This window comes from Oncorhynchus keta, chromosome 21 (assembly GCF_023373465.1).
Source record: "Oncorhynchus keta strain PuntledgeMale-10-30-2019 chromosome 21, Oket_V2, whole genome shotgun sequence".
In the NCBI taxonomy this organism is placed as follows: Eukaryota; Metazoa; Chordata; class Actinopteri; order Salmoniformes; family Salmonidae; genus Oncorhynchus; species Oncorhynchus keta.
Genome location: NC_068441.1, coordinates 28404265 through 28429519, shown reverse-complemented (window position 1 = coordinate 28429519; position 25255 = coordinate 28404265). Strand labels below are relative to the sequence as shown.

General features: G+C 41.1%; 1 protein-coding gene across 1 annotated transcript in view; it reads right to left on the bottom strand.

The window, feature by feature from the left end:
* Positions 1–24433, bottom strand: part of LOC118400366 (E3 ubiquitin-protein ligase MARCHF9-like) — a 39400-nt gene extending 14967 nt beyond the window's left edge. Inside the window, exon 1 of the mRNA XM_035797162.1 lies at positions 22746–24433. Coding sequence (XP_035653055.1) covers positions 22746–23090 — 345 coding nt within the window. The 5' untranslated portion in view covers positions 23091–24433. The remainder of the gene's footprint in view (positions 1–22745) is intronic.
* Between the last annotated feature and the right edge of the window lie 822 nt (positions 24434–25255).

Genomic DNA, 25255 nt, shown 5'->3' with positions numbered 1-25255 from the left:
GAATAGATAAAGTGACCAAGCTGTCTAGGTCACTAGGCTCTGGATAGGATATCAGCTCGTCCTTGAGTTGCTCCGACAAACCCTGGTAAAAAGCCGCTTGTAGTGACTCCTCATTCCAACCACTCTCCACAGACAATGTCCTGAACTCGATCATGAAGTCTGCCACACTGTGAGCTCCTTGGCGAAGAGTGAACAAACGTTTAGCTGCGTCCTTACCTCGGACTGGATGGTCAAAAAGCTTTCACATCTCTCCTGTGAACTCCTGGTATGAAGCCATGCAGGTCTCCTGTCGTTCCCAGACGGCTGAAGCCCATTCCAGAGCTCTTCCACGCAGCAGTTCAATAACAAAGGCTATCCTAGCCTTGTCAGTGGCGTAAGAATGGGGCTGCAGATCAAACACTAACCCACACTGCATAAGAAACTAACGGCATCTTCCCAAATCCCCTTCATATATCAGGCGTCGGTACCTTGGGTTCACGGAAGGAAACCGCACCAGACACGGCAGGTGAGATGGGTGAAACAGGTGGTGAATGAATCGCCGGCAAACTGAGCTGATCCTGGATTTGTGTCAAGCTAGCAGATAAGTTCTGGATTGAACCCGCTATCTCCTGTAGCGCCTTCTTGTGTTGTCCCAATGTCTTCCCCTGCTGGGTAATGGCATTACAAACGGAGTCCAGGTCCGCTGGGTTCATCTTTGGCCGGATCGTTCTGTCACGTTCTTTCAAAATCGAACCCAGAAGCAGACCAGGACAAGGAGAGTAGGAAGAAGGTGAGTATTTATTTACAAGTGAATGTGAATGGGTAGATATATCCAGGTGGCGTAGCGGGCAGCGGTGGTGAGTTGATGGGAGTAAATAGGTGGATCCAATGGGGTAGCGGAATCCTCCGACGACCAGGCGGGAATGGGGTAAATGATCCGGGTGAGTAATGTTCATGGCTAACGATCCGGCAGGGAATGGATGTCAGGTCCGGGCTTATGAAGAGGAGAGATGATGATCAGGACCAGGTGTGCAGATAGCTGATGGGATACAGGTGCGGGTAATCAGAACTCCCAACTGGCTACATTGCCCGGCAACCAGACAGGGTGCGTTCCAGGACGCCGGAAAAAACACTCCAGGACAGAACACAGGCAAAAAACAGACTCAGGAAACAGGATTCGTGACATTGAAGCTTCTGAAAAATAAAAGATTATGCAAGTTTTTTTTATTAAAATTTTTGTTGTTGAAAAATAAGTCTTAATATCTAACCAAATAGAGGAGTCATCACTTGTAATCCAGTCAGAAATATAACTTAAGTGGGCATACCATTGATAAAACCTCATATTGGGCAGATCCAAGTCCCCTAGAATTTAACCAGCATTTTAAATATCTTATTACCTTATTGGAAAGTAAGACTGGGATCATTTGGATTGGGTAAAGTAGTCTAGGTAAAATATTCATTTTCAAGAGTGATATTCTACCCAATAATGAAATCGGAAGAGAGTTCCAGCACTCCAGATCCTGTCTTATTGTGTCAAATAATGGAACAATATTGGCTTTGTACATTTGCTAGAATTTGGGAGTTACGAAAATACCCAGATACATTAAACCTGAGGGAGACCATTTTAAAAGGAAAGGGGGAGCAGTAGTAGGTACAAAGCTAAAACTACCAAGTGGCATTGCTTCTGATTTAGTTAATCTTGTAGCCTGGGAATACACTGAATAATTCAATAATATGAACAAGAGATGTAATTGAAGTCTCAGGGCTAGAGATGAATATCAAAACATCATCAGCATACAAGCTTATTTTATGATGAACGTCACCAATGAGCAGACCCTATATAGCGTGCGTTACTCTGATGGCCTCGGCTAGCGAGCGCAAATAGGAGAGGGGACAAAAGACAGCCCTGTCTAGTACCTCTGTGTGTGGAGAAGCTATTTGACCTTAGCCCATTAGTAAGGACATCAGCCTGAGGGTCATCATACAAAACCTTAACACATTCTATAAAGTTGTCACCTAGACTAAACCTTAACACATTCTATAAAGTTGTCACCTAGACTAAACCTTAACACATTCTATAAAGTTGTCACCTAGACTAAACCTTAACACATTCTATAAAGTTGTCACCTAGACTAAACCTTAACACATTCTATAAAGTTGTCACCTAGACTAAATTTAGTCAGTACAAAGAATAGGTAAGACCACTCCACACGGTCAAATGCTTTTTCAGCATCTACGGAGAGCACAAGACCATCCACAACACTTCGTTGATAGGTTTGAATAACATTAAGAACTTGAATAACATTAAGAAGCCACCTGACATTATTACATGAGTTATTTCCCTTAACGAAGCCACTTTGGTCCCCTTTCACAATTAGTGGCAATAAGTCCTCTCGTCGTGCAGCAAGGATTTTAGATAGCAATAGGGCAATAGGTCTGTACGAGGAACAAGACTCTGGGCATTTCCCCTTTTTGAGAATAAGTGATATGTTAGTTTCCCTCAGAGTTGGATCAAGGATCAGGCCATGGAACTCCTTATAGAACTCACTACAAAACCTGTCTGGTCCTGGTGCCCTGCCATTTTGGGGCGGCAGGTGGTTAGAGCGTTGGACTAGTAACTAAAGGTTGCATGAATCTGTTGTTCTGCCCCTGAAAGAGGGGTTTAACTAACTGTTCTTAACTAACTAACTGACTTAGTTAAACATGAATTCTACCTTGGAAATAAGGGCATTAAGGAGAGAGCTCTGTTCTTCGGAAATAGTAGGGAGCTCAATCTTAGAAAATAAGTCCTGCATTAGTTTGGGTGCATCATTTGTCAGTTCTGAGGCATAAAGATTTGCAAAACATTTCTTAAATGACTAATTTATCCATTTATTTTAATATAAATGGTTGCCATCAGAATCAGTAATAGTAACAATTGAATGGGAGTCTACTTTCTCTTTAGCTAGGCATGCCAAATATCTTCCTGGTTTATCGCCATGTTCATAAGGCTTTTGCCTGACAAATCTTATTTTCTTTTCAGCATCCTGTTTAGGAGAGAGTCCAATGTTGAGCGCTGCTCAATAGGCCATAATTGATTTTAGCCCAGTAGGCCAGACATATTCCTACGTTCAAGGAGCTTTCCATTTTGATTGGGTTATTTTGCCTAAAAACATTTAGGCCTACCTATAGATTTTTTTTAAACAACTATGCATCTCTGCCCAGCCTAGCAAGAGTGGCCAAAAAAAAGGGTTTTAAGCATCCCCAGTGGCTCTGCAAGTGTGGAGAGGATATTCTCCGCTGCTGGCCTGCTCTCCGGGCATGAGTCTGGGGCCACAGACTTGCCAAACGCATGTTTCAAAAAATAATTTCTTAACTTAAGGATCTGACCCTTTTATTCAATTTTCGCCTAAAATGACATACCCAAATCTAACTGCCTGTAGCTTAGGACCTTAAGCAAGGATATGCATATTATTGATACCATTTGAAGGAAACACTTTCAAGTTTGTGGAAATGTGAAATTAATGTTGGAGACTATAACACATTAGATCTGGCAAAAGATAATACAAATAAAAAAAACGTGTTTTTGTCTCTTTTTTTTGTTCCATCATCAAGCTCTGTCAGGTTGGATGGGGAGCGTTGCTGCACAGTTGTTTCAGGTCTCTTCAAAGATGTTCGACTGGGTTCAAGTCCAGGCTCTGGCTGGCCCACTCAAGGACATTCAGAGACTTATTCCCTAAGCCACTCCTGTGTTGTCTTGGCTATGTGCTTAGGGTCGTTGTCCTATTGGAAGGTGAATCTAAGCCCCAGTCTGAGGTCCTTAGCACTCTGGAGCAGGTTTTCATTTACTGAGGAGTGGCTTCCGTCTGGCCACTCTACCAGAAAGACCTGATTGGTGGAGTGCTTCAGAGATGATTGTCCTTTATGAAGGTTCTCCCATCTCCACAGAGGAACTCTGGAGCTCTGTCAGAGTGACGATCGGGTTCTTAGTCATCTCCCTGACCAAGGCCTTTCTCCCCCGATTGCTCAGTTTGCCTGGGTGGCCAGCTCTAGGAAGAGTCTTGGTGGTTCCAAACTTCTTTAATTTAAGAATGATGGAGACCACAGTGTTCTTGGGGATCTTCAATGCTGCAGACAATTTTTGTTGCCCTTCCCCAGATCAGTGCCTCGACACAATCCTGTCTCTGAGCTCTTTGTACAATTCCTTCGACCTCATGGCTTGGATTTTGCTCTGACATGCACTGTCAACTGTGGGACTTTATATAGACAGGTGTATGCCTTTCCAAATCAAGTCCAATCAATTGAATTTACCACAGATGGACTCCAATCAAGTTGTAGAAACATCTCAAGGATGATCAATGGGAAACAGGATGCACCTAAGGTCAATTTCAAGTGTCCTTGCAAAGGGTCTGAATACTTATGTAAATAAGGTATTTCAGTTTTTTATTTATAATGAATTTGTAAACATTTCTAAAAACGTGTTTTCCCTTTGTCATTATGGGTTATTCTGTGTAGATTGCTGAGGATTTATTTAATCCATTTTAGAATAAGGCTGTAACGTAACAAAATATGGAAAAGGTCAAGGGGTCGGGAATACTTTCTGAAGGCACTGTAGATTCACACAGATCTCAGTCTGAGCTATGATGGCAGTTACTGTAGCAATAAAAATAATACAAATAATGTTACTGAACAAGAGCACTTGAGAACTCATATCACTGCTTCATGACCAGACTTGAGTGAAGTTATCCAATGCTGCAAAGGCGCAGCGTAAAGTTATTTACCAGAGAGAGTCAATAAATGCAGCAGCCTTTTCCGGTGTGTAAAGCTTCTTAGGCGTTCTGTTGACCATAATCTACAATGTGGCACGGTACAGAAGTGAGTAGTCTATCTTCATTCTCTCGAGTTGGTTCCTCACCTCATCAAACGCCTTCGTACAACCGCCGTGGAGTAGTCTTTGAAGAATGAGACCCTTGGTCCTGTGTGCTGAATACCATCAGATTCAGCACCAAGGAATCCATTCCTCAAAGAATTTAACTGAGCGTGTCCCTTCGTTAATTTCCAGGAAATTGCATCTCCGTCCTCAATTATCCAGGTCATCAATGTGCTCCGCCATTTCATGCACCTGTTTCTCAAGTGTCTTTATCTTAGTGTCCATTGGTGTAGTTGAAGTTTCCACAGTAGCAATTCTTCCTTCCGCCTCATCAACATCCTTGACAACCTTCTGTAGTTTGGCTGAATGGCCTGTTATTGCTTCTTCATCTTTTGGATCACTAGATCCATTGTGCCTGGATCAGCAATGGTTTTGGTCTAGTTCTTAGTAGTTCTGCTTGGCATGCTGTCGGAAACTTTTGAGAAATAGCCATCAAGAGTCATTGTAGGGTAAATTATTTAGCAATTTCTAACACTTTTTCAAGCTAAATAATAAATATAAAGAGAAAAATTGACATTGAGTGTCCCTGTGTAATTTTTCCACAACAATTTGGTGTCAACGAACAGCATGATTGATTCTGCCTGCGGAGCTTTCCAGTGGGGGTCTGCGAGGAAAACCGGTGGCGTGAGGGACATTCCTGTCTGACCAAAAGAGGACGAGGACCCGCCCAGACCAGACTCTTACTGTGATCTGCCCAGGAGGAGTCACATCATCCACTAACAATTGAGGGACGGCAACTGATTTCAGTAAATCAATTTAAAAAGAAAATCAAGGTGAGTAATGCATAAAAACGTACCCACAGTCTTATAGAGAGAAGACTATTCATTAGTTTAATGAGAGGACTAGAGCGAGTGCGTAAACGGTACCATGTAAAGCCCCGCTGACAGCTGTCTGTAGGCATTTACAAGAAATGTCTATGTGGTCTGCAGCCATAAAAAATAACACTAGGTATTTTTGAGTACAGGGTGATATTTATGTGCATAGCAAGTAATGACAGAGAGAATCATTGGAGATCGTGGTTAATGAGGAAATTACCTAGTGTATTTGGGAATAGTACTCAGTGAATGTGGATGTGAAAGGTGTGTGATTGTGAGATATGACATTTTAACTTTATTTAAATTTTGCTGATTGAAATTTGGATAACAAATGATTGAAATTATGACTTTTGGAACTTGGATAATAAGATTGAAGTATGGATAATAAGAGTATTGAAATTGAGCTATTAAGTATTGAGTGAATGAGAGCTGTCAAGGGACTAGCTTATGTGTGAAAGAGGTGAATGAATGCAACAACTAGTTCTTTGAGCTGAGTTTTCCAGTTCTGTGGGAGCTGATTAGTAACGTTATCTAAGGTCTGGCCAACTCCGCCGTTGGATCTACAATGGAGGATAAAATGTCTCAGAAAACTCAGAGGATAACATGTCTCAGAGGATAACATGTCTCAGAGGATAACATGTCTCAGAGGATAACATATCTCAGAGGATAACATATCTCAGAGGATAACATGTCTCAGAGGATAACATGTCTCAGAGGATAACATGTCTCAGAGGATAACATGTCTCAGAGGATAACATATCTCAGAGGATAGCATGTCTCAGAGGATAACATGTCTCAGAGGATAACATGTCTCAGAGGATAACATATCTCAGAGGATAACATGTCTCAGAGGATAACATGTCTCAGAGGATAACATATCTCAGAGGATAACATGTCTCAGAGGATAACATATCTCAGAGGATAACATGTCTCAGAGGATAACATACCTCAGAGGATAACATGTCTCAGAGGATAGCATGTCTCAGAGGATAACATGTCTCAGAGGATAACATGTCTCAGAGGATAACATGTCTCAGAGGATAACATATCTTGTTAGTAAGGAGAATAACATCTCAGAAATCTCAGAGGATAACATGTCTCAGAGAATAACATATCTCAGAGGATAACATATCTCAGAGGATAACATGTCTCAGAGGATAACATATCTCAGAGGATAACATGTCTCAGAGGATAACATATCTCAGAGGATAACATGTCTCAGAGGATAACATATCTCAGAGGATAACATGTCTCAGAGGATAACATATCTCAGAGGATAGCATGTCTCAGAGGATAACATGTCTCAGAGGATAACATGTCTCAGAAGATAACATGTCTCAGAGGATAACATGTCTCAGAGGATAACATATCTCAGAGGATAACATGTCTCAGAGGATAACATGTCTCAGAGGATAACATGTCTCAGAGGATAACATATCTTGTTAGTAAGGAGAATAACATCTCAGAAATCTCAGAGGATAACATGTCTCAGAGGATAACATATCTCAGAGGATAACATATCTCAGAGGATAACATATCTCAAAGGATAACATGTCTCAGAGGATAACATGTCTCATAGGGTAACATATCTTGTTAGTAAGGAGGATAACATGTCTCAGAGGATAACATATCTTGTTAGAAAGGAGGATAACATCTCAGAAATCTCAGAGGATAACATGTCTCAGAGGATAACATATCTCAGAGGATAACATATCTCAAAGGATAACATGTCTCAGAGGATAACATGTCTCAGAGGATAACATATCTTGTTAGTAAGGAGGATAACATGTCTCAGAGGATAACATATCTCAGAGGATAACATATCTCAGAGGATAACATATCTCAAAGGATAACATGTCTCAGAGGATAACATGTCTCATAGGATAACATATCTTGTTAGTAAGGAGGATAACATGTCTCAGAGGATAACATATCTTGTTAGTAAGGAGGATAACATCTCAGAAATCTCAGAGGATAACATGTCTTGTTAGTAAGGAGGATAACATTCAGAAATCTCAGAGGATAACATCTCATTAGTAAGGAGGATAACATGCCTCGTTAATGTTGAGGATAACATGTCTTGTTAGTAAGGAGGATAACATGTCTCAGAGGATAACATATCTTGTTAGTAAGGAGGATAACATCTCAGAAATCTCAGAGGATAACATATCTTGTTAGTAAGGAGGATAACATCTCAGAAATCTCAGAGGATAACATATCTTGTTAGTAAGGAGGATAACATCTCAGAAATCTCAGAGGATAACATGTCTCAGAGGATAACATATCTCAGAGGATAACATATCTCAGAGGATAACATATCTCAGAGGATAACATATCTTGTTAGTAAGGAGGATAACATCTCAGAAATCTCAGAGGATAACATGTCTCAGAGGATAACATATCTTGTTAGTAAGGAGGATAACATCTCAGAAATCTCAGAGGATAACATGTCTTGTTAGTAAGGAGGATAACATCTCAGAAATCTCAGAGGATAACATCTCATTAGTAAGGAGGATAACATGCCTTGTTAATGTCGAGGATAACATCTCAGAAATCTCAGAGGATAACATGTCTTGTTAGTAAGGAGGATAACATCTCAGAAATCTCAGAGGATAACATGTCTCAGAGGATAACATATCTTGTTAGTAAGGAGGATAACATCTCAGAAATCTCAGAGGATAACATGTCTTGTTAGTAAGGAGGATAACATCTCAGAAATCTCAGAGGATAACATCTCATTAGTAAGGAGGATAACATGCCTTGTTAATGTCGAGGATAACATCTCAGAAATCTCAGAGGATAACATGTCTTGTTAGTAAGGAGGATAACATCTCAGAAATCTCAGAGGATAACATCTCATTAGTAAGGAGGATAACATGCCTCGTTAATGTCGAGGATAACATGTCTCATTGGTAACGAGGATAACGTGTTTCTGAGGATAACATGACTTTAGATTATATGAGGATAACATGTCTCATCAGTGGAGTTTGCTGTATAATGTTATTATGTATGGGGATATGAAAGAAGAGAGAACTATTTCCGAATAAGATGTTAAATAGAGCTAGTGTAAATATCTAAACCCCTGTATGAATAGAACACTAATCTAGATGAGGAATTTGTGATGTAACACAAATGTATAATGGGTTACGAGAGTTAAAGCAACATAATATTGAGTATAATGGGTTACTAGAGTTATAGTAACATAATATTGAGTATAATGGGTTATTATAGATAAAGTAACATAATATTGAGTATAATGGGTTACTAGAGTTATAGTAACATAATATTGAGTATAATGGGTTATTATAGATAAAGTAACATAATATTGAGTATAATGGGTTATTATGATGACCATTTGAAGTAAGAATAGAAAAATAATAATATACAACTAGCACACTAACACGTTGACGTACGTGAGTGGTGACAAAGTATTCTGAGGAATGTTCAGAGTGGTCCCTTTAAGGATCATTTGTATGATACGGTTAAAGCATTGTACAGGACTTATCATATCACCTCCACCTTACCTGCCACCCTAGACCCACTTCAGTTTGCATACTGCCCAAACAGGTCCACAGATGATGCAATCGCCATCACACTGCCCTATCCCATCTGGACAAGAGGATACCTATGTAAGAATGCTGTTCATTGACTACAGCTCAGCATTCAACACCATTGTACCCTCCAAGGTCATCATTAAGCTTGAGGCCCTGGGTCTCGACCCCGCCCTGTGCAATTGGGCCGTGGACTTTCTGAAGGGCCACCCCAGGTGGTGAAGGTTGGAAAAAACATCTCCACTTCGCTGATCCTCAACACTGGGGCCCCACAAAGGTGAGTGCCCAGCCCCCTCCTGTACTCCGTGTTCACCCATGACTGCATGGCCATGCACGATTCAAACTCAATCATCAAGTTTGCAGACGACTCCACAGCAGTGGACTTGATTACCAACAACGACAAGACAGCCTACTGGGAGGGGGTGAGGGCACTCAGAGTGTTGTGTCAGGAAAACTACCCCTCACTCAACGTCAACAAAACAAAGGAGATGATCGTGGACGTCAGGAAACAGCAGAGGGAGCACGCCCCTATCCACATCAACGGGACAGTACTGGAGAGGTTCCTCGGCGTACACATCACGGAAAAACTGAAATGGTCCACCCACACAGACATCGCCTCTTCAACCTCAGGAGGCTGAAGAAATTTGGCTTGTCACCTAAAACCCTCACTAACTTTTACAGACGCACAATTGAGAGCATCCTGTCAGGCTGTATCACTGCCTGGTATGGCAACTGCACCACCCTCAACCGCAGGGCTGTCCAGAAAGGGAAAGGGGGAATACCTAGTCAGTTGTACAACTGAATGCATTCAACTGAAATGTGTCTTCCGCATTTAACCTCTGAATCAGAGAGGTGCAGGGGGCTACCATAATCAACACCCACATCTTCGGCGCCCAGGGAACAGTGGGTTAACTGCCTTGCTCAGGGGCAGAACGACAGATTTTGACCTTGTCAGCTCAGGATTCGATCCAGCATCTTTTCATTTACAGGCCCAACGCTCTAACTGCTAGGCTACCTGCTGCCCCAGGGTGGTGCGGTCTGCACAATACATCACCGGGGGCAAACTACCTGCCCTCCAGGACACCTACACCACCTGATGTCACAGGAAGGCCAAAAAGATCATCAAGGACAACAACCACCCGAGTCATTGCCTGTTCACCCGCTACCATCCAGAAGGCGAGGTCAGTACAGGTGCATCAAAGCTGGAACCGAAGGACTGAAAAACAGCTTCTATTTCAAGGCCATCAGACTGCTAAACAGCAATAACTAACTCAGAGATTCTGCTGCCTACAAAGAGACTCATATCACTGGCCACTTTAATAATTGGATCACTTGTCACTTTAAACAATGCCACTTTAATAATGTTAACATATCTAACATTACTCATCTCATACAGTGGGGCAAAAAAGTATTTAGTCAGCCACCAATTGTGCAAGTTCTCCCACTTAAAAAGATGAGAGAGGCCTGTAATTTTCATCATAGGTACACTTCAACTATAACAGACAAAATGAGAAAAAAAATCCAGAAAATCACATTGTAGGATTTTTAATGAATTTATTTGCAAATTATGGTGGAAAATAAGTATTTGGTCACCTACAAACAAGCAAGATTTCTGGCTCTCACAGACCTGTAACTTGTTCTTTAAGAGGCTCCTCTGTTCTCCACTTGTTACCTGTATTAATGGCACCTGTTTGAACTTGTTATCAGTATAAAAGACACCTGTCCACAACCTCAAACAGTTACACTCCAAACTCCACTATGGTCTAGACCAAAGAGCTGTCAAAGGAAACCGAAAACAAAATTGTAGACCTGCAATCTTGTAGACCTGCAATAGGTAAGCAGCTTGGTTTGAAGAAATCAACTGTGGGAGCAATTATTAGGAATACAAGACCACTGATAATCTCCCTCGATCTGGGCCTCCACGCAAGATCTCACCCCGTGGGGTCAAAATGATCACAAGAACGGTGAGCAAAAATCCCAGAACCACACAGGGGGACCTAGTGAATGACCTGCAGAGAGCTGGGACCAAAGTAACAAAGCCTACCATCAGTAACACACTACGCCGCCAGGGAGTCAAATCCTGCAGTGCCAGACGTATCCCCCTGCTTAAGCCAGTACATGTCCAGGCCCGTCTGAAGTTTACTAGAGAGCATTTGGATGATCCAGAAGAAGATTGGGAGAATGTCATATGGTCAGATGAAACCAAAATATAACTTTTTGGTAAAAACTCAACTCGTCGTGTTTGGAGGAAAAAGAATGCTGAGTTACATCCAAAGAACACCATACCTACTGTGAAGCATGGGGGTGGAAACATCATGCTTTGGGGCTGTTTTTCTGCAAAGGGACCAGGACGACAGATCCGTGTAAAGGAAATAATGAATGGGGCCATGTATCGTGAGAGTGAAAACCTCCTTCCATCAGCAAGGGCATTGAGAAGATGAAACGTGGCTGGGTCTTTCAGCATGACAATGATCCCAAACACACCGCCTGGGCAATGAAGGAGTGGCTTCGTAAGAAGCATTTCAAGGTCCTGGAGTGGCCTAGCCAATCTCCAGATCTCAACCCTATAGAAAATCTTTGGAGGGAGTTGAAAGTCTGTGTTGCCCAAGCAACAGCTCCAAACCATCACTGTTCTAGAGGAGATCTGCATGTAGGAATGGGCCAAAATACCAGCAACAGTGTGTGAAAACCTTGTGAAGAAAACATTTAACCTCTGTCATTGCCAACAAAGGGTATATAACAAAGTATTGAGATAAACTTTTGTTATTGACCAAATACTTATTTTCCACCATAATTTGCGAATAAATCCATAAAAATTTCTACAATGTGATTTTCTGGAGAGAAAAAAATCTCATTTTGTCTGTCATAGTTGAAGTGTAACTATTGCACAATTGGTGGCTGACTAAATACTTTTTTGCCCCACTGTATGTATATACTGTACCATATACCATCTATTGCACTTTGCCTATGCCACTCGGGCATCGCTCATCCATATATTTATATGTGTATATTCTTTGTCCATCCCTTTAGATTTGTGTGTATTAGGTAGTTGTTGGGGAATTGTTAGATATTACTGCACTATCGGAACTAAAAGCACAAGCATTTCGCAAGCATTTCGCTACACTCGCATTAACATCTGCTAACCATGTGTATGTGACCAATAACATTTGATTTGATTTTAAATGTTTCTGAAACCTTATTTTATATTCTGATAACATGCCAACCATGTTCTGTGTATATTTGGTGGGACGTTAGTGGAATATTCTCCTAACCCACAGAGAACTGGACACATGAATGTTCTTACAATCTTCCTATGAAACGTGTTTATAACATTAATATCTTAAGTTCTGAGAAATGGTAACCACGTTTTGGGTAAGTTCTATTTGACATTAAGGGAATGGTCTCTTGGAAACATTCCTTGCACATCACAGGAACATTCCTCTGAAAACGTCAGTTAATGACCTAATGAAACCTAAAGGGAACGTTCTCTGCACCGAATGGTTGGTGAAGCTGACACGGATGTTCTAAAACATGTGGGATTTTTACACTTGTTTTCGAATACTAGTTGTTCCTGCCAAAACCAGCACCTGGACTTCTAGACACACTGCTGTACACAGGGGTTTCTCTTTATTTTTATCCCACTGAATAAGGGTGTTGTTTGTACAGCCTCTGCCAATCCATCTGTCATCTGAGACACACATGAGTACACCTACAACTTGATATCTAGCAATATCCCTGGATTGCTTTCTAAAATTGTGATGTCATATAGCAACTGGCTGAGGTGAGAGGTCAGGGTCAGATAATTGATTCCATTCCATTATGTCCTGCCATCAAGTGCCGGACATTATTCACTGTGGTAGAGGAAGGATGGAGGATGGAAGAGGACAAGCATTTCCATGGTAATAAGATGGTATACATTCGCCAGGATAGCCCACTACAACACATTACAAAATTGAGTACAGGGATTGTACATAAAGGTTAAGTGACATGTTGTGTGATGGAAGCAGGTGTATACAGTAAGAGGCATATAAATGTCAGTGGATAAGTGACGGGGGCATTAAAGTTTGCATTGTGGTTACTGTACACAAGCACAGAACATGAAAGGAAATTGTTAAATGCTGAGAATGATCTTAGCTCATGATTGATAATCAAGGATGTTCATGGGAGAGAATGTATAGTTTTACATGATTTGGGAGAGGATGACATTGCTAATCCAGATATAGCCCCCACATTAATTGGAAATGATTGGCACCATTCCAGAAAATATTTTCAAAAATGTAAATAAGAATGCCAAGAATGTATTGATTTAAAGAATGTGTACTAGTCGAACATGATTTGAGAGAGAATGGCATTGCTGCTAATCCAGATTCCCGCTGAACTACCCTAACATTATATTAAATGAAAATCATTGACACCATTCCTAAAAACAGACTCACAGGATATATCTTCAAAAATAAAATCAGTATTCGTAGCAGTAAAAGTCTAGATAGGTTTTGAGCACAATTCTGATCATCATACTGTGTACAATCGTTGTTGTTGTTGCTGTTGTCATTTGTCTGGGTTTGAGAAAGCAGACTTGGGGCAGGAGAGGGATAAAAAAAACGGAGATGGAGTGGAGAGCTGTGAGGATTACAGCTAAATGTAACAGGGATAATGAATGAAAAGACAGTGGCTACCAGAGGAGTGTGTTGGAATAAGCCTGTATGTTTTTGTAAATGCTCTCATTACCACAGCGATAATGATTCCCATTCGTTTTCCTGCTCTTTTCTAAATGCCTAAAGTGCAAACAGCTTTATCTTCCCATCCCCCTTTCCTTCTCCCAGCTCACTTTCTTTCTCTCCTTTCGCTTTCCTGTTTCCCTCTCTCATTGTTTCCCTTTCTCCCGCTACCTTTCTCTCTCTCTCTCTTGTTCTCCCCCTCTCTCTCCATCTCTCACATCTTATGTCTCCTCTCCCCTCTCTGGAAAGCCCATGTTATTGTGAGTTTAGTTAAAGCTCTGTCTTTGCAGTCTCTCTCTCTCTCTCTCTCTCTCTCTCTCTCTCTCTCTCTCTCTCTCTCTCTCTCTCTCTCTCTCTCTCTCTCTCTCTCTCTCTCTCTCTCTCTCTCTCTCTCTCTCTCTCTCTCTCTCTCTCTCTGTGTGTTTTCCAGATAGCCACAGGGCTGCTGTAGAGAGGGAGAGGAGAAGAGAGGAGAGAGAGGCGGAGGGGAGGACGGATGAAGGGAGGGAGGGGGATGGAGGAAGGGGTGGACGGTGAGTCAGCTCACTGCCTGTTTGTCAGCATGGCATGGCCATCCTGAAAGCCAATGGCTTGTGCCATGAAAACCCTACCATTACGCACACTTGCAAAACACACTTGAACTTTAATGTGGTCAATTTTTCATGGGCGTATTTTATGTGGAGTAATCAGTCTGTCAGTGCTGGTCTGCGCCTTCATTCAATAGTGGTGACATCACAGAGGGAGTTTTTTCCACTGTGATCAATCCTCTAAGTAATCCAAAATAGTATGACTAATTTCTCTCACCCCTATTGTACATATTTTGTTCTCTGCGTTGAATAGTGTTATTGGTCTCCTTGTTGTTCATTCTGTGAAAATGTTATTGTATTTCAAACCTGAAAGCAAGTGTATCGCAGTCTTGGGGTTCAGTAAGAATAAAGTAAGATGTCTGGGTGTAGTAATTGAGCAACAGTGAATTCATCGTCAATCAAGTCATATTCTCAGCAAGCATCTAATGTTCACAGACATGGTCAATAGAAAACATTCTCTTCATATGCTAATTACATTTTCAAAGAATGTCTCCACAGAGTTATGAAAACGTTTCTGACCTATTCATGGAATGTATCTGGCATGATCATTCCTTGAATACGCAGATACAAATCTATTATAGAAATACCTGAAATACATGAACATTCTGAGAACCAACAATTGTTAGCTGGATTGTACTGTATGTGTAACGTTCATCGTTGGGAGAAAGAGAGGAGGACCAATGCGCTGCGTGGTAAGTGTTCATAACTTTTAATGACGTACTAGAACACTGAGCAAAACAATAAATAACAAACTAACAGTCCCGTAAGGTGAAAGACAAAAACACTAAACAGGAAATAAGCACCCACAACTCAAAAGTGAAACCAGGCTACCTAAGTATGGTTCTCAATCAGGGACAACGATTGACAGCTGCCTCTAATTGAGAACCATACTAGGCCAAACACAGAAATCCCAAATCATAGAAAAAAGAACATAGACAACCCACCCAAGGCATGGGTGGGACCAAACTTGATTCCCATCCCAAAACACGCACAGAGTGCCCATCACAACAACGTTATATAAATATGATTTGTTTCGGGGTATGTAGATATCCACGCGAGTTGATGGTTAAGCTGGCAAGGATGGAAGGGACTGGGGCAAAAAAGCACCAGCAACATTAAACGGGGTAAGTAAAGGGTACGTGAATCTGCTCCTTGGGCATAATGCCTTAATGAATCAAATAAAGTGGACAGCTAGGTGAACCAATGGTCTTTGTTAATGTGATGTTATGGAGAGACAGGTGGACCAATGATGACATTATGATTCAAAGATACCAGGAGATCGGTGTAACAGTGATGTCTTCATGAATTCAATGGTGTCGCCTGTTGATATTGATATAAGCCTGATGCAATGTTGTGAGCTGGAGTGATAATTTCATGACTATGAAATGCGGAGGATGTCTTTATAATTTGGAAGCTATAGATAGGCAGATAAGGGGCCATGTCTATATAGTGTCTCAGAGTAGGAGTGCTCATCTAGGATCAGGTTCTCGCTGTTCATGTAATCCTATTCATTGTGATGAAAAAGGAAAACATTTACCTGAATCAGCACTCCGACTCTGAGACGATTGGTACATATGGCTCTAGGTGATAATATTATCATTAATCAATGGTTATTGATGGAATAAGGGATGACATACCCTTCATGCCAACAACATATTTTTAGTAACCAAGGAAATGTACTTATAGGCCAGGTATAATAGCACACAACAGCCCTGGAAGCTTGGAGTATGGAACATGGAAGAACAGAAGCAACAATTGTAGAACTATGGGGAAAGATAGAAATGACAGATACAAGAAAAACAATACACAGAGAAAGCAATAAAGGTACAGAATGTGAGAGGCTGAGACAGACAGTTTACATGACATGACACACATCAGGGCCTGTATTCAGAAAGAGTTTCAGAGCAGGAGGGAGTTTTCCTTTATGATCATAATGAATAAGATTATGTGGACAGGGTAGACCTGATCCTAGATCAGCACTCCTACTTTGAGACACTTTGTGAATACAGGCCCAGGCCTGGTTGATGCACAGTGACACAGCATGTCCATCTCTCTGTCTCAGGTTGACAGTGTCAACAGGGAGTCACCCCCATCACTGGAGGGTGGCCTGCTAATGAGCATGAATATTTGATATCACCTGATGAGGTGGCTAGTTGTGTTTGTCGAAGGTAAATGGCAAACGCCAGGGAGGCTGGGCCATCATCTGTTGAGACACTTAACCTGAGAAATCGATGAGGAGACAGAGGAGAGAATAGACTACATTCTCAGAAAACAATAGTTCTATATGGCACCATTTGTCCCTATAAGGCACGGGTGGGCAATTCCAGTCCTTGAGGGCCTGATTGGTGTCACAGTTTTGCCCCAGCTAACACACCTGACTCCAATAATCACCTAATCATGATCTTCAGTTCAGAATGTAATTTGATTAATCAGCTGTGTTTGCTAGGGATGGAGAAAAAGTGTGACATCAATCAGGCCCTTGAGGACTGGAGCTGCCCACCACTGCTATAGAGGAACCCTTTACAAAGAGATTCCCCTACAGAATAATTTAAGATCAGATAGAACTCTTTCTGGTTCTAAATAGCACCCTTTAACAGGTTCTACAGATGTCACTCTTGTGTTGCTGAGAAATTGCAAACTTTTGGTTTAGGCTTCTAAAGTTTGCAATTTCCACTTTTGAAATGTCAGACTTGATTTGCCCTAACAGTTTTTTTAATCAAAGCCTACAAAAATGTCCATTAATTATAATCCACATACTATTCAAATTTCCTGTTGCTGCAGGGTTATTTTCCTGCTGTGACAAACTGCCTCAAAATAAGATCCTATTTGGAACCCAGGTTCAATTTGGAACTCAAAAGGCTTCTATCTGACCTGAAAAGGGTTCTATCTGGAGCCTATTTTCACAGGGTTCTCCTGCAGGGACAAATGGTGCTACATATCACTCTTTTTTTCTGGGACTGTACTAGAGAATGATATAGTTGTTGTAGTGGTATTGTATGTGATTAATGTTGTGCGCTTCCAAATACTCTGCTTGTTCCCTCAATGGCTTTCAATGAGAAACATTTGGAAATGGAATTGGAATTCTAGTTTACTTCCTGAATTGAAAAAATAACTTGCATTCAAGTGTTTATCAAGTTGAATATAACCTAGCTATAGAATGGGCTGATGCATGGAAATGTCATACTGTAACAATATCAAAGCCAAAGAGTAGTCTTTGTGAATAGCTTACACAGAATCATCATGACAAAAGCTGCAAAGGCAAAAGTAAAAAATGTAGGTTCTCAATTAACCATGTGGTTTAAAGAGATAAGAGAATGCCTAAAATATTCATTTTATTTTCATCACCTTTTTCCCCATTCTATTGTTCTTTCCCCACTGTACTATTCTACCTTACTGTCCATCTCTCTCCCCCCTTTTCTCTGAAGCCCTCTCTCTCTTTTGTATATTTCCCCTCCCCCATTCTCTTTCTCCATCTCTTATCATCTCTACTTTATGATCTTGCTCTCGCCCTGGTCCATATAATTTGTGATGTACCATATAAATGAGACGCACACACACACTCTCACGCATGCATTCACAAACTGGCACACACTCGCACACAAACACACACGTACACACACACACATATTTTGACATGTGCAGAATTCCAGAGTTACTACTGCTCCAGAAACACCAGACGGGGACATGATTTACAACATTCCTCTCTGAGTAGACCAGTGTGAAAAAAAACTGCATATATTTATTCATGCACAAGGTGATCAGATTCTTCCACCCATATGGTAATGACCACTTTCTGTATCGTTTCTATTTAGAGAACTAATACACAGGTATATAGAAGAATGTGTAGGAAGACAAAGGGTGGAGTGAGTACAATCTTCATGGTATGAGTTTCAGCTAAAACCATGGGATTGCATGTGGGACAGTTGTCCATCTTGACAATCCACTGTGGGCACTATAGGTTCCATGAGCATGTCTCTCTGTTGATGTTGGATGAATGTCAGACTCTGCCTGCAGTCCAATGCCGTACACATCAGCCCTTTCCAACCAGCAGAGCCTGGTACACGTGCACCACCACCACCACTTCACTGCAAATAACACAGAGCTATAGCCAGCTGTTTCAAGGATGTTCTTAGAACTATACTTGCTACACTTTCAAAACATGTTCTCATCTAGGATAAGAGACACCTCGACCTCCCATTTGAAACCCCTTTCCTAAGCTTTTCTTTATCTGCAGTCTTTCAACTAATGAGAACATTTTACCCATTTAATATACATGTACAGTTACAGGTTTGAAAGGATTATCGTTCCCCAGTACAGCGGTGGAATAATACACTGTATGTAGATTTGTGATAAGGTTAGGGCACTATACCCCTAGCTACAGGGTTTCTGCAGACTCCACAGTCCTCTCTTCATCTCTCTTATTCTCCTGCACAGTAAGTCCCCATCACGACACTCCTATAAATCAACTCCACACAATGTTGTCATTTCCGTTCTATCAATGGATCCACGTGCCTCCTTTCAAAGGATACCACCAAGGCTAATTAAAAGTATTAAGGGGTTCTGTCTCATTTGATTCCCTCAGTCGATGCTTATATCATGGGACATGGTGCTGCAACAGAGACTGTTTCTATCTATAATATTACAGCCCAAGGCTCGCTTACAGGGAGACTTAGCTCAGGCCTTTTTTTTGTTGCTTTTAAACAAACAAATAGTCAAATAATTCTAACAAAACATATTTTAATTTCATTCACTCAAGTATACAGGAAAAGTATTTGGTAAAGAAAAATACATTTTCTACAATCACTAATAGACTTTTAAGGGTTGATTTTGTATGTGTTTCTTGTCAATGTTTCAAATATTTTGCACAGACAAGAATCTTTGTTGATTAGTTGTGATTCGATGTCATGATAAATGGGCAAATGTCATTAAATGCATTACCCCATGATGCACTTTACTACTGTATTTCAATGTATCTACTGTATGTCCTACTGTATTCAATCTGATGGATGTCCTATTGTCATTGTTGGTCCCTCACATGTTGTTACACTTCTTTTGACGTTATTTGTGTTTTCCTTTCTGCCTGTGATGAAGTCACAGGACCTTCCCACTGGGTAAGAGAATTACATTTTTTTCAAATAACTTTTAATCTAAATCCAATGACATGGTGACATTTGTTGTTGATTTCATGTACATTCATGTTCGTTGATAACTAAACCAAATGTAACACAAAACTAGACAATGAAATTATGTCTGTGCCCAGTGGGTTAGCTGACACACAGTAGTGTCAGGTTCAGACTGACCGTGAATCAAATCATAACAATCAAATTATTATTGAAAGCATTTCTGCTCTACCCATGTTATCTGCAACATGACACACGAAAAGGACTCTGAGATATCCGGGTATGCACAGGAGGTATGCACAGGAGGTATGCACAGGAGTTAGCTAGCATTATCCATCTCTATTTATCAGTGGAGGCTGCTGAGAGGAGGACCACCATTTGATGTATTTGATACCATTCCACTAGTTCGGCTCCAGCCATTACAATGAGCCCGTCCTCACCAATTAAGGTGCCAACAACCTACTGTGCTATATATGCAAACTATGTAAAAAAAAAGATATATGTTTGTACACTTAGGCCTACAGGTTATTGTTCCTTGTTTAAAATTCTGAGCAATAAATATTAAAGCAATTGTTTTCTTCATAGTGTCTTACACTACTTGTTATATAGCTACAGTATTAATCTTTATCTGCTTCTTGGTGGTGGAACCACTGCCTGTTTTAACCTGAAAAGATCTGCATTGGCACCATATATGAAACAACATGTATGTATTTATGTACAGTATGTATGTATTTACAGCACCAGTCAAAAGTTTGGACTCATTCAAGGTTTTTTTTAATTTTTTAAAAACATTTTCTAAATTGTAGAATAATAGTCAAGACATCAACATTATGAAATAACACATATGGAATCATGTACTAATCAAAAAAGTGTTAAACAAATCAAAATATATTTTATTTTTGAGATTCTTCAAAGTAGCCACTCTTTGGCTTGATGACAGCTTTGCACACTCTTGGTATTCTCTCAACCAGCTTCAGCTGGAATGCTTTCCCAACAGTCCTGAAGGAGTTCCCACATATGCTGAGCACTTGGTGGCTGATTTTCCTTCACTTCATGCATTCCAACTCATCCCAAACCATCTCAATTGGGTTGAGGTCAGGTGATTGTGGAGGCCAGGTCATCTGATGCAGCGCTCCATCACTCTCTTTCTTGGTTAAATAGCCCTTACACAGCCTGGAGGTGTGTTAGATCATTGTCCTGTTGAAAAACAAATGATAGTCCCACTAAGCCCAAACCAGATGGGGTGGTATATCGCTGCAGAATGCTGTGGTAGCCATGCTGGTAAAGTGGGCCTTGAATTGTAAATAAATCACTGACAGTGTCACCAGCAAAGCACCCCCACACCATCACACCTCCTCCTCCATGCTTCACGGTGGGAATCACGCATGCGGAGATCATCCGTTCACTTACTCTGCGTCTCACAAAGACACAACGGTTGGAACCAAAAATCTCAAATTTGGACTCATTAGACCAAAGGACAGATTTCCACTAATCTAATGTCCATTTCTCATGTTTCTTGGCCCGAGCAAGTATTTTCTTCGTATTGGTGTCCTTTAGTAGTGGTTTCTTTGCAGCATTTAGACCATGAAGGCCTGATTCACGCTATCTCCTCTGAACAGTTGATATTGAGATGTGTCTGTTAGTTGAACACTGTGAAGCATTTATTTGGGCTGCAATTTCTGAGGCTGGTAACTCTGATGAATTTATCCTCTGCAGCAGAGTTAACTCTTGGTCTTCCTTTCCTGTGGCAGTCCTCATGGGAGACAGTTTCATCATAGAACTTGATGGTTTTTGAGACTGCACTTGAAGAATCATTCAAAGGTCTTGACATTTTCCGGATTGAGTGAGCTTCAAATCTTAAGGTAATGATGGACTGTCATTTCTCTTTGCTTATTTGATCTGCTCTTGCCATAATATGCACTTTGTTGTTTACCAAATAGGGCTATATTCTGTATACCACCCTTACCTTGTCACAACACAAATGATTGTCTGAAATGTATTAAGAAGCAAATAAATTCCACAAATGACCTTTTAACAAGGCACAGCTGTTCATTTAAATGCATTCCAGGTGACTACCTCATTAAGCAAGTTGAGAGAATGCCAAGAGTGTGCAAAGCTGCCATCAAGGCAAAGGGTGGCTACTTTGAAGAATTTAAAATATAAAATATAGTTAGATTTGTTTAACACTTTTGTGGTTACTACATGATTTTATTTCATAGTTTTGATGTCTTCAATATTATTCTACAATGTAGAAAATAATAAAAAATAAATAAAAACCCTGGAAAGAGTAGGTGTGTACAAACTTTTGACAGGTACTGCATGTACTGTATGTATGGAACAATATGTGTATGGAACAATGTATGGAACCAAATATGAACAACTATATTGAAAAGAAATGTGCTGTCTATTAGAAAACTGTCCCTCAAACAGGATAACAATACAATAATGTTTAATATTGGCACAGCACTGATAGCCATCCATGATGTAAATTCTCTATAACACTTTGTGAAAGTTTGACCCATTGGAGACATTTCCAGATTTGATGTTTCATGGGTTGCTTCATGAAACCAAACTTGACTGGAGCTGTTAGTCACTGAAGGAAACCCCTGCTTATGCTCCTCAATGGGAGGAAGCTGTATCACTGTTTGTTTGGGCTGCAGCGGGAACATGAGGATGCAGAAACATGTCAACAAAGTTTTAGTTAAAAGCTTTGTATCAGCATTAGTTATTCTGGATTCCAGGAGAACGTAACAGTCTGCATGGAGCCAATGTATCTCTTATGGGGTCTTTGGAGACAAAGGTTGACTTTATCTATTGTAGAAAAGTTTGGTATTTGCCCTGATTAAAGACATGCTTGTTTTCCTTAGCCATACGGTGATGCCTGAGCTTCCCTGCAGTATGGGCTTATGTATAGACCTGAAATACATGTGAAGAACCAACTTTGAAGCCTTGAAGGGACTTACAGGCATAGCCCTGGAAACAATGGGGAGACGATAGGTAACCAACAGGGGCCTAGGGAACTGTAGCCTAGACGTGGATAAATAGGTGAAGGACAGGAAAGCCTACCTGTTCGGGGCCCTGGAAGCAGATTCGGCACTGCGGCGAGCGCATGCCACTGTCCAAGCTGCTTGTGAGCGATACAGTGTCCAGGCTCGCTTGGAGCTTCGCATTCTTCTCCTCGAATGCCAGGCTCCGCGGCCGGGGATTGGTGCCATAGTACTCTTCCTCGTCGTCCCGGGTAGAGCAGTCGAAGGGTGGCCACCCGCAGCCTCCTCCCCCGAGCCCTCGCATGCTGCTTGTTCGTCTGTCTGGGTTTGTGTCAGAATCGGTCCCCCGTCTTAAGCCAGACCGCATCAAAACCAGCACTTTCAGTTCATTGAAAAACATACGGATCCGGTACTTTAACATCATGAACTAGCCCACATAGGCAAAATGCGGCTGTAGGGTGAAATAGAAGGTATCAATACATTGAGTTGTATAAATCAGGCATTTCTTATGCACGATTTGAGAGCCAAAATGGGTTTTGTAAGTAGCCTATTATTATTACAAAGTGCAAACCTATTTGGTTCAAATCGCCTTCTCTAGCTTATGGGCTATACTATCAAAACAAAAATATCAGAGGTTTCCATAAAAAGCATGACTGCCGACCAAAAAAGATTGTCAACGGAAATCAAAATATTACAATGTAAATAGATTGTATCACTCCTTGATACATTTTCTCTGTTACCATGTGTAGCCGATAGACAATGCGGAAGTTTTTCATGGATGGGCAGTTTCTTTTGGGATTCAACGGATGCCGATACAACAATTCCCGATAGCTTTCAGTGTGAGCGATGAGCATAACCAAACAGCAATAGGATCAAACTGAATCCCCTCATGTACATTTTCGATCCAGTCACTTATGGCACAATGGCAAAGCTTGCGTTTAACGGGAGCTGTCCAAGGTTCTGAAAGAAAATTCTATCGCAAGCTGAGAGGGAGCAATATAGAGTGGAGCGGGTAGCGTTGAAGGCTCAGGGATAATATACAATGTTATTAAAAAAGCAGATGTCGCTATGTCATCAGTAATTCCACCGAGTCATTTTTGGGTGTTGCTTTCATCTGTTTAGTCCGTACAAAAAAGGCCAGTTGACAACCATCTCTTTTGTTTGTCCCTCAATGGCATGCTAGACTTCAGAACACCGTATTCTTCTCTTCCCCTGTTTCCTCACTGTTTTTTTTTGGCTGATAGATAGAGAATATGTCCCACACGGTTCCCTCTCCACATAAGTCCGAGAGCCACTTCACTATCCAACGTGTTCGCATTTTAAACAGGACAGGACGAGACACCAAATACCTGTAGAAGAACACACATCCTTTTGCCATTGAAATTCCATGCTGTTTTTTGTTCTTCCTGCAGCGACTTCTGCAGAACACACACCAGGAAGAACAGAGATGCCAGGGAATAACCCCCCAGAGTATGGGAACGAAGCAAACCGATTACATCGCCATGCCAGATCAACTTTGCCACCAAATAACGGGTTCGTTTACTACCAATAACTAATTACGTCCATTCAACAACAATAAAACCCTATTTGACGTGGCATTGTATAAATACTTGCTTCTGTCAGCAGTGCCTCCATCGAAATGGATTTGGTGGACGGACAAACAGAGGATCCTGCCATAAAAATGCATGCTAGCCTAATTGAAACACATATGTGTTTTTTGTATCGTTGTTGTCACCTCGTTTTCCTATGATTATTCCTTCCTCTGTCTATCCGCGAAGGAAAAACATATCTGCCGTGTGACTGCGCATTGGCAGAAGCCGCTATCCGAGGTTCTGATTTTCATGTGACGTTGCGGCCACGTGCTAGTCAGTGTATCCCGGGAAATCTAAACGGTGTATGTAATGTCAATGGACAGGGACTGATATTAGTAGTCTGCCACTTCCATGGGGTGAACCTTCTCTCAAATGTCTCTCTCTTGTTACATATGCCTATGCATAGTTTATTCAACGTTCTCTCAAACAAGTCTAGGCCTATCATCTAAATAGATACTAGGCTCTTGGCTGACATGAATGTTGTAATAATACACATTGCTTCACTGGCTATTGTTGTGTTCTTTCATGAAGTTCAGCCATGTGTTATTTAATGCCACAAAGAAAATGATGAACGAATTTCAAAGAACAAGCAGCATCCAACGACTGAATAGATGAACCATGCCATAACTAGATTAGAGTTGAATCACGGCCATATGAAAACATTAGTCACAGAGATATGAAAGCAAGGATGTGAGGAGGGTAAAGCCTCTGTGTATTGTGAGCGCTGTCTGTCGGGGCCGGCCCCCGCCGAGAGGCATCCCGGGATCGAACTCTCAAGGGGGCGGATGCTCTCTGTCGGCTCCACATGCAGCAGCCTATATGGAGCCGAACCCACGTGTACACAGATTTAAACTCAATAATAAATTATCGGAAAAATAAAGCAGTTTAGTGATTCCTCAGTAAGGCACAAAACTACCAAACTTGCCTACGGAAACAGGAAAAAAACAAACAAGTATTTAAGCACATTATTTTATTTTAAGAAAATTAAAATAGTCAT